Source organism: Ptychodera flava, chromosome 14 (assembly GCF_041260155.1).
Source record: "Ptychodera flava strain L36383 chromosome 14, AS_Pfla_20210202, whole genome shotgun sequence".
Classification (NCBI taxonomy): domain Eukaryota; kingdom Metazoa; phylum Hemichordata; class Enteropneusta; family Ptychoderidae; genus Ptychodera; species Ptychodera flava.
Window position 1 is genome coordinate 40,115,691 of NC_091941.1, and position 11,452 is coordinate 40,127,142.

Sequence of the window (11,452 nt, forward strand, 5' to 3'; positions counted from 1 at the left end):
AAGGCACAGGCAACTAAACTGTGCCAAAGCACACAATCATTCAGTGTTTTTGCCAAGGCCGGTACACTAGTAAATTTTACTTTAGTTCCTCTCTCATGTTACTGATTCCCTTCAATACCAATATAAGCCTATGACAGCAAAACAGAAATTTTACTGGGGCTCCAAAACTATTTACCTACATATCAAAATCCTAGCAAAAAACACTGCCATAAATTTGTGGACATATCTGAACTCACTTGCTATGATTACAAGAGTGTATGTAATGAATGTTCCATCTTCAGACGCTAAAATTCAATGGGCTATCAAATTGCAAACTTTTCCAACAAAGCCGCCATCCCTTTATTAATTTACTGTCTGACATGCACATAACTGCAAGCCCAAATACTGACATTTGGCATTAAAGTAACATTTTTAAACATAGGACCAAAGTCCCTGAAGCTACTATAGACATGGATACAAAATTAAGTATTTCCTGACTGTATGAAATTATCTCACTTAGGTCATCCTCGGGACATGTAAACCAAATATTAAAGCTGTCTGACCAGCGGTTTTGAAAGAACAAGCAACTCAACAGTGACAGAGCTCTGCTGTGTTATGTAGAGAATAACCTTTTGTGACACATGTGTATTGATGAAGAAGGTGGATATCTTTGATTAACATTGTAAGTGAGTTCTGTTGAATAAGTTGAGACTCTAATACTCAGAGAAAGCACACTGAAGAGACGAATGTTTGAAACTTAAGAAGTTCAAGGTCATCAAAAGCATTATAAGGAATCATGTAACTTTCATTGCACTGTTTACACAGATTGCATAATTGCTATAAATAGCACATGAGAAATCTTACAGGCCAGCTTTACCATAAAAACCCTATCACTTTGACCACTCTTTTAATTGACCACTCTATTTTTTTCCCCAAAAAGTAATTTTATTTTATCCTTACCAAGTCAACCATAAATGGAAATTAGAACTTTCTCTATCTCTATCCCTATCTCTATCTCTATTGACTATTTTGAGCAATTTCTTTTAGATAACATACAGGGCACAATAAATGACGGTTCAGAATATGTCAAAGTTGGGATTCAGGAAAGTTGCCTTTACATGTTTTAATCCTCCAAGATGGTAAGCATTTCACTATGAACTGTCAAAAAAAGTTGAACTTTCTGATAATTCTACACTAAAATTATTTTGGCTTTGATGATTTCCTAATTAATTCAATTATTTAAAATCTTCTTAATTATTTTTTTCTGGGTGAATTGATAGGGTTTATACAGTACAAGAATTACATACAATGTAAGTCAAATTTTGACCAAAAATGACAAAAAAATTCCTTAAAAATACACATTTGCATATTTCATCACAATTTGAACAAATCTAAGTTGGGTTACCCCTAGGGACCTGTATACCAAATAACAAAGCTGTCTGACCAGCGGTTATGAAGAAGAAGATTTTTACCAAAAACACCTTTTTGGCATTAATTTGCCTATTTACAACAATATCAAAAAATAAAAAAAAATAGTTTCTCAAAATCATACTTTTCATCTACACAACAAATATCAAATCAGTAAGTACTGCGGTTCTCAAGATATTTGAGTGGACGGACGCCTCACAAACGGACATACATACATACATACATACATACATACAGACTGACGACGGACGCCGGACGGATACCCATCCCAATAGCTTCTATAGACTATAGTCTATAGTAGCTAAAAATTATATCAAAAATTGATGACCAGCCAGCCAGCACGTCAAGTCTACTAGAAGTAGGGCAAGCAGTTTTGAGGAAGACACTTCATCAATAATTAAGAAAATAGCAGCAGAATTGTCTTACGATGTAGAATACTACATATCTTTGTGAAATGGACAAATCTACATCAGATCTATGGTACTCATAGATCAAATATGACAAGTTTCAGTGTTACTAATTTTTGACCTTTGTTACCGAAGTAAAAAGATGCCACTGACAGTAAATGGTGACTAAAATAATTTATGAATTCATAATGAAAAGTTTTGTGGAAAGACATATTTTTTACTATGGCAAAGCATATGAAAACATAAAAGATGTTCATTAGAAAATAATTTAATAATACCCGCATGATAATCATATGAAACACATTAACAAATAATTTTTTTGCCCAAGTGAAGGAATAGAAATTAGCAGAATTGGTAAAAACATGTCCATAAAAATGTCAAACTGGCGGCAAATGTTAGTGATATAAGCAAAGTTCTACTTACAGATCTGGGATTCAGAAATGAACCTGTTGCACCTTGATTAGTGGTGGAACGTGAAATAACACTTGTTATACCAAGGCTACTGTTATTAGATCCAACTGCCCCACTACCTTGCACAACCCTCTGTATTGTTGGTTGAGAGAACTGCTGACGAGGACCAACTCCTCGTCTTACTGGTACATTGCTTCCAGCTGATATTATGTAATCAGCTGGAAAAGTATTTCCATGTGCCATCCAACTGGAAATGAAAAAAAATCATTCAATTATTGTATGGTACTTCTCACAGTTCATAAGATATACTAATAATAACAGAGAGTTCCCATTTGATTAGAATTGACAAGACACATTCATACATGGATATGATTAAAATTCTCTCAAATTTACAATACTCTAAATTCTATGGAATGAGCAGTTTTGGAGATTGTTTTTAGTGCTAAATCTGAAAACTAACTTCAACAAACACTTCAGTTTGTTGAAGTCTGAACATCTGAACTTAACTTCTGCAAAATACAAGTAAACACAATTAACCATGCATACTCTGATACATCGGGTTGTATTGAAAGAGAAATCTAGGTGAATATGTATCCATGTATCCAATAACACATTATGTTTGTCCTGTGTTTATATGAAAGCCATTAGGCAATCATCTATGCAACAGCTCTGGACATGAAAATCAAATGTCTGAAAGGCAGCCATGTTGAATCAAATCACTACAACATTGAAATGTATGAGTATTTTATTCACTGTAAAGTTTGCTTAACTTGAACAAAATTGCTTGCAGACTGAGAGTTGTAAAATAGCTATGGCCTATTGGGTCATATTATGCACAGATGTATATACAAATGTCCCATTGACACTGTCCTTGTGCCAAGTTTAAATAAATCCATTCAACTCATGATGCTGCTGACCATCACTTGCAAAAGTGATTCCTGCAGGACGTACTGCACAATGAATGATTCTAAGAGCCAGATATACTGTCTCTAACATTCAAGACAATGGATACTGACTGACTCTGATACATTGCTTTGTTATCTACAAATACCCTGTATACTTTCTGAGAAGTACATCTCCATGTTGTTGTACAACTCACTGTGGTAAGTTTTAATGCATATGGATTCATCATAAGTTCAAAATCAAGTTTCTTTGGGAATCCTTAGTAATACAGCTAACCAATAAGTTGCCAGGTCACCAAACTAAACTTACAAGAAGAGGAGCACACGTTCCCTCATGAATAACCATCATAATTTTTTAGGAAAACATAGGCATTAACAACAAAGGTTGTCAAACAGCTTATTGCTCATATAAATTGCGGGGATATTGAGGGGTGTTTGAAAAACTTTCCGAAGACATTATGAGAGAGAGACAGGATTTCCTATTGGCATGGTCATGTATGTATCTACAATTGAATTAGGAATTTATATACTCCATCCACAATGAGGAGGCATCATGGGCCAGTGGCTGACACAGTGGACTCACGATCACAGGATGGTGAGTTCGAGCCCCGGCCCAGGAGTGATGGGTACCTGGTAGGACAGTGGTTGTAATGTGTGCGTTTAGCTCTGCTGCGCTTATTGGCTGCACATGTGAGCTGTTGTTTGCTCTCCAGGGAGTTGAGTGGTATCATATTAGGTCCAGTGACCAGGGGTAATAATAAAGCGCCTTGAGCACATGTACTTGTGGATATGTGCGCTATTATAAGAACCCATTATTAATACCAAAACAGTAACATACCCCTCCACTTGATTACTAATTTGAGATAATGAGAGGATACCATGATTGCTGATTCAGTGTTCTGAGAGAGTAACTTACCCTCCTCTTTGTTTGCTATCAAGTGACAGCCTTCTTGGATAAGTTCTGCATTGTTTTTGACACTGTACTTTCCATGTCATGAACCTTTTCTTCTGGGTTTCAGTGAAAGCTTCATGACTACAAGCTTTATCAATAAGTTGGAAGTACATGTTTAGGTTGTCTTCATCATGACGTGACACTAGAAGATGGGTGCAAACTGCAAGTAGAAAGTATAAGCTCTTATCATCTGATCAGATACATTTGGTTAGAAACAAATATCCATCCACGGTGAAAGGAGTGAGCAATTCCTGGCATCTATAATCATACATTTTGATGCTGATATTTCATGCAGGGCTTGACATGAATTTTTTATCTGGTATTTCAAGTGGACAACCATTTCTAAAAATGTGCATTTCCAAAGACACATTCAGAAGTCTCCTTTTACCCTAGCCATACATCGGACTTGAAATTGAACGATTACTATTCTGATAAACAAATAATATCGTATTCTCACATCATCTTTCATATAGCTTAATTTTCATTGTGACAGAGTGCGACATAATTACTGATTGTAGGTATGCTGATACAGAATGAGGCTTGGTTGGATTTTCGCACTTCTAAACTTTTGTTCAGAGGAGGGGGAAGGAAGTTTAGGCCAAACGCAATTTGGTGCATTTACAGTGTGCATATTGTAATTATCCACGGCCCCTAACCTTAAAAGGCATTTCCTAGGAGGCTGCATACTGAATTTCAAGGCTGTAAGGACCAGTGTATAGAGAAAACAATTTTTGGACCGAAAATATTATCCCTAAATAGGGTTCATCTAATGGTCAAGAATTTGCCTCTTTTAAGATTTAGTTAACTTGTTAAGATTCAACTTGAAGTCCAGTTCTATAACTATGCTGTTACCGATTGTACACATTGATACTTCAAAATGCTGTTTATATGAATTCTATGCAAACATACCTTTGCCCATCACTCTGGTAAATTGTCCAGGTATATCACCTTCAATAATTGGCACTGATGATGGTTCTGACTCATTTGGCACGGCAGATGACTGACTTATGTCAGCATTACCCTGTGAAGTCATCTTCAGTTGAGTTTCAGAAGCATTTGTAACTGTGACAGTTGTCATTGTCTTGTTGATGACAGTTGTTTCGGCAGTGTCTGACTTGGTTGGACTGTTGTTGGCAGATATAGTATACAGCTTCACAGTGTCTGACTTAGTTGGACTGTTGTTGGCAGATATAGTATACAGCTTCAAAGGTGTCATAAGAATGCTTTTCAATTCATTCAGAGCATGTCTCAGTGTGCTTGGACTTGTGCATTCCATGATTTCCTGAAGAAAAAAAACATGGAATAAAACTTTAGATATGACCTGAAATATGGTTATGGACCAATGTAGGTGACTGGTAGTTTTTCAAAACAGATGTGACAAAGGTATATGGTTGTACAATGGTTTATAGTAACCTATCATTGGCTTAAAGAGACAACATGGATATGAAATTCAACAGGTATTCTCTTTGTGTAGATATTCACTGTGACCATTTGGAAAACTGTGATACGGTTGAAATTTAACTTAGATGATGGCAACACCAAAAGGTCTGAACACAGCAAATCATTATAACTACTTCTGTCAACTCCCTTGTCAAGCTTGATAATAAACTGGACAGCTATGCCAAAACAGTGCCTTTGTACATCATGATTACAACATCATGAACTAATAACTTGGAAAACATCACTTTTGAAAATGTGTGAGAAGTAGCTCTGGCTGCCAAAGTAGGCATAGGATGTGGAAAGCATTTGAGAATGCAATGTTATCTGAAAACCTGTACACCTATTAGCATTATGCAGACAGTGATACCTCCTTGTGTGAAGAGTGACACACCCACCTTTCCACTAAAGTTTTCAACACTTGAGGGCGCTTTTTCATATCCACATGAAACTTGGCCAATGAATGAGTAGCATTTATCATAGAAATACTTTCTACAATCATGCTATCATTATTGATTAAAAACTGATGACATTAATAATTGCAGTAGATGATACAAATGTTCACAGAGATTAGTCACATATAAATTAATTGTCTTCAATTAGTACCAGCTAATAAGAGCCAGTGTTGATTTTTCTCATTAGATATTGATTTATGAGTGACAAGTCATTGACAATGACACAGTCCCCATTTGTACTTTAATTACAAGTCTTCTGATACAGATGGGGCTTAATGGCCAAAAATGAGTTCCATGGTGGTGAAAACATAAAAGCAATGTAAGCCGCCATACTAATTACAAAAGGTCATTAAAATGAATCAATTAGTACGTAATCAACAGGATGCTGCCAAACATTTTGCATCCTATCCTAACACTGACAGATTATCACTGGTACCATATTACATAAAGTTTGATGCAGTACTTTGGACATTCACCCTAAAAATAAAAATCCATTATGTAAATGCAAACTAGCAATTAATTTATATATATAAATGATACAACTAAGTGTCATTGATTTGTATTTACAACACTATGAGATCAACATCTGTACCAAGTTTCATCAACTTTAACACAGTATTTGTGGATATATCACAAATTAGGAAAATTCATTAAATATGAAATTACAAATTAACTATTTTGACACTGATAAATGTCTTTTTTACTGTTAAAGCACTGTGAGCATAACATCTGTACCAAGTTTCATGAAGTTTGATGCAGTATTTCTTGACATATCAGACTAATTACGAAAATTCAATAATTGACATGGTTTTGTCGTTAAACAAATTGATTTGCATATGTATGACATAGGTCAATGTCCTTGTGCCAACTTTGAATGATACTGGTGGAAATGTGTCTGAGTTATGCGCTGTACATGAAAAAATTGTAACAAAATGGCCAACAGGCAGCCATTATATTGCATTAGACTGTGAAACCAATAGACATGCATATTTATGACATGATAGGTCAATGTCCTTGTACCAACTTTGAAAAAATCAGTTGATACATATCCAAATTAAGGCTCAGGACATTACAAAATCATAACAAAATGGCCACAAGGCAGTCATATTGCATCGGATTGTGAAACCAACTGACATGCATATTTATGACATAGGTCAATGTCCTTGTACCAACTTTGAATAAAATCCGATGATACATGTCTGAGTTTTGGCTAAGGACATGAAAAAACTGTAACAATATGGCCGCCATGCGGCCATATTGGATCATATCGTGAAACAAATTGACGTGCATATGTATGATATAGGTCCATGTCCTTGTACCAACTTTGAAAAATAGTGTCAATGACACTGTCCTCCCATTTTACAGAGATACTAACTACTAGTACACACATGACATTGCATTCTTACAGGTTGACTAAGAAAATTCCATTGCAAGTCCAAATTAATCTTATACCCCAGCAATATGAAATGCTCCATCTCATAATGACTTTTACATGTCTGACAGAAAACAACCATAGGATCAAGACTATCATGTTTTACAGCAATCCAACAAATACTTTGGGAGAAAATGATATTTTGACAAAAAATGGGAAAAATTGCCCCGAAAATACAACTTTCAAAATTTCACCACAATTTGAATAAATGTAACTTAAGTCACTAAAAAGAGCCTGCATACCAAGTTTCAACCAAATCTGGCCAGTGGTTACAAAGTTTTAGCAATTTGCAGGATTTTTTCCTTTTTCCCCTTCATTTGCATATTTTTGACTTTGACATGTTTATTTCAACAAATTCACATCTCCACCCCTCGATGCACCTGTCCATCAAATACTAAGATGGTAGGTGCTGCGATTTAGGAGTTATTAATGTGGACGGACATACATCCCCACATACTAACTAACATACATACATACATACATGCATACATACATACATATATATATATATACGTACAGACAGACAGATAGACATGCATACATGCATACATTTATTTTTACAGCTTTTAACCTCCAACAGCCGATCAACCTATCAATATCAGCTTGTTCAACTTGATACTTCTGCTTATAATAATATAAATGAGAGTGAATTACATTCTAATTAAGTAAACAAGACTTGCTTATCAACATTTACGTCATAAAAAAGCAGCATATCTGTCAGGTTATAAAGAATCTTCAGCTGGTTATCTTTATCAGTATTTCATCCAATTAACCAAGCACACTTTAACTTTCAAATTAACATTGCAAGTAAGTTTTGTTGAATAAGTTGCGCCTGTAGGTACTCAGAGAAAGCACACAGAAGAGACAAATGTTTGCAACTTAAGAAGTTCAAGGTCATCAAAAGCATTATAAGAAATCATGTAACACTTTCATTGCACTGTTTACACAGATTGCATAATTGCTATAAATAGCACATGAGGAATCTTACAGTCCAGCTTTACCATAAAAACCCTATCACTTTGGCCACTCTTTTAATTGATCACTCTATTTTTTTCCTCAAAAAGTAATATTATTTTATCCTTACCAAGTCAACCATAAATGGAAATTGGAACTTTCTCTATCTCTATTTATTTGACCTATCATGACAAACTATTATGAGCAATTTCTTTTAGATAACATACAGAGCACAATATATGACGGTTCAGAATATGTCAAAGTTGGGATTCAGGAAAGTTGCCTTTACATGTTTTAATCCTCCAAGATGGTAAGCATTTCACCATGAACTGTCAAAAAAGTTGAAGATTCTCATAATTCTACACTAAAATTACCGGTATTTTGGCTTTGTTGATATCCTCATTAATTCAATTATTTAAAATCATATTAATTATTTTTTTCTGGGTGAATTGATAGGGTTTATACAGTATAAGAGTTACATACAATGTAACTAAAATTCAGTTAAAACATCAATTACCGTCTAACATTGCATCATTCCTATAAATAGCACCTCAGCCTGGAACAGCACAATCATAATCTGCTCATTCACACAGGCAGTACTTGAATTTTAATGAATGACCTACTACATTTCACCTATGTACCAACTTGGAAAGCATGACAAAAAGTACCACAAAATTTGCAAATTTCAGCTTGAGTTCACAGAGTCATCTTCAGGTCACTCCTAGGAACTTGCACACCAAATAAGAAAGTAATGGCATACACAGTTTCAAAGAAGATTTTTTTTAACCAAAAATGGCAAAAATTGCCCAAAAATACAAATTTGCAAATTGTGCCATAATTTTGATGAATTCTATTTTGAGTTTTCACAAGGTACCTGCACGCCAAATTTTAAAGCGATCCAACCATTGGTTTTAAGAGGAAAAGATTTTTTACTAAAACGGCAAAAAAAAGAGAAAAAAATTCATTAAAAATAGAAAGCATCAAATATTGACATCAAATCTATATGTTTAAATGAGTTGGGCCCAAGGTACCTAAAACCCAAATATGACAATGATCAGATGAGTAGTTCCTGACATTGATTTTTGACCATTTTCGCTTTTTTTTCTACCTCATTAGCATATCTATGGGACTAAAAAGTTCATTTTAACAACGGCACATCTACATCATATGGCATCACTACACCAAAAATCAGCTCAATACGTGCAGCGGTTTTTGAGTTTTTGCGTTGGACGGACAGACATCCATACATACATACATACATACAGACAGACATCTCACATACAGACTTTTTTCAACCATATAACCTCCCAATTGCCATATATGTATGGCAAATGGGAGGTAATAAAATCAGTTGAGATGTGCCTGAGTTATGGCTCCGTACAGGAAAAAACTGTAACGAAAAAGCTGCATGAGGCCATATTGGATCATATCGTGAAACAAATTGACGTGCATATGTATGATATAGGTCAATGTCCTTGTACCAACTTTGAATAAAATTGATGAGATGTGGCTGAGTTATTGCTCTGTAAATGAAAAATCATAACAAAATGGCCGCGCGGCGGCCATATTGGATCATATCACAAAACAAATCGACATGCATATGTATGACATATGAAGTAATCCTTGTACCAAGTTTGAATGAAATCACTCCAGGCATCTCTGAGATATCTGCGTAAACGGACGGACGCACGGACACATGGACATGACCAAATCTGTAAGTCCCCCGGACGGTGTCCATTGGGACTAATAATTACGAAAAACTGATGCTGGTCTCCCTTAATGGTACTGGATTAAGAAAGCTGCACTATCAGTACATGTAATTTCAATATCAAGTTGGGCATGACATTTCTACTGTTGGAAAATTTCACAGAAAATTCAGCTTAATGATCTCTACCTTTGCAACACAGTCATAGTAGTGTAGTTGACTTTCTCTGTTATGAATATTCTATGATTGATTTGAATAGTGCTTGCACACTCCGGCAAAACACTCATATTTGCAATACACTAACAATTCATTGGTCAATTAGGGTCAAGTGATTGACCATCATTATTGGGACTTTCAAGCTCACTGGTATCATAATAAAATAGATATTCACTAATATTTACATATATATATACTAATCTTTTGCAAACAAAAAATCTCATTAAATAGTGGAAATTTTCTTCAGTTTTTTGTTTAATTATGGGCTTGGGTAAAAGAAAAGTTGAAACAAAGGTTGAGGTGAAGCAGAGCACTGTTATTCAAATAAATATTACCGTACTCGTCCGAGTATAAGCCCCTGCTCGTGTATAAGCCCCCTACTGATTTCAGAGGATTTTAGAAAATGCATTACATCCGTGTATAAGCCCCTACCCTAGTGTAACTCAAATACAGAAAGGTTAGGAGAGTATATTTGGTCATTTAACTTGGTAAAATTACTTTTAGATAATAAAGAAACTATTAAAAGATCTTAAAACAATGGGAAACTGGAGTTCCCTTGACAGCATCGTAAGGAAAATGACACGTTTTCCCAGTACTATCTTGATTCTTTGACCCTGCTCACCCCCGTCGCCTATTCGCCTATTCTTTATTTTCATTCACGGCCACGATGTTTTCATGCTGGAAACATGCAGTTTCTTTTGTTTGAAACAATTATCCTTTCATTTGTGAAGACTTTTCCTGGTGACTATTACAATTTTCACTGCTATGTTGTTGTTTTCACAAGATTTAGACAGTTTGATACTGGAATATTGAGGTGCCTTTCCGTGCAATGCATGCCTGTTCACATTACTGTTGATCAGCTGCATACACAACGTCTTTGTTTCAAGTTTGGGTATTTTTCCGACGCTGAAATTTCACCAAAATGTCACTTCTGTATTCAGAGATTGTACAATCAATTTCTTTGGATGTGAGAGTCGATTTTGAAAGCGATAGAAAGATCGAGTGGTGTTGAAAAAAATCGTGCATAAAATTAGCATAAATTAAGCGTCCATGCCAGATAACATGGGGTTGCTCGAGTATAAGCCCCTCCCCTAGTTTTACCGCTGTTTAGTGTTGCCGAACCGGGGGCTTATACTCGGACGAGTACGGTAACAGGCAAAACAATTTCGCAAGT

General features: G+C 35.3%; 1 protein-coding gene across 1 annotated transcript in view; it reads right to left on the reverse strand.

The window, feature by feature from the left end:
• LOC139150490 (protein Smaug homolog 1-like) overlaps positions 1-11,452 on the reverse strand; it is a 45,284-nt gene that overhangs the window by 7,344 nt on the left and 26,488 nt on the right. Inside the window, exons 6-8 of the mRNA XM_070722882.1 lie at positions 4,989-5,361; positions 4,044-4,239; positions 2,238-2,472 (exon numbers count right to left, since the gene is read on the reverse strand). Of these exons, the coding sequence (XP_070578983.1) occupies positions 2,238-2,472; positions 4,044-4,239; positions 4,989-5,361 (804 nt within the window). The remainder of the gene's footprint in view (positions 1-2,237; positions 2,473-4,043; positions 4,240-4,988; positions 5,362-11,452) is intronic.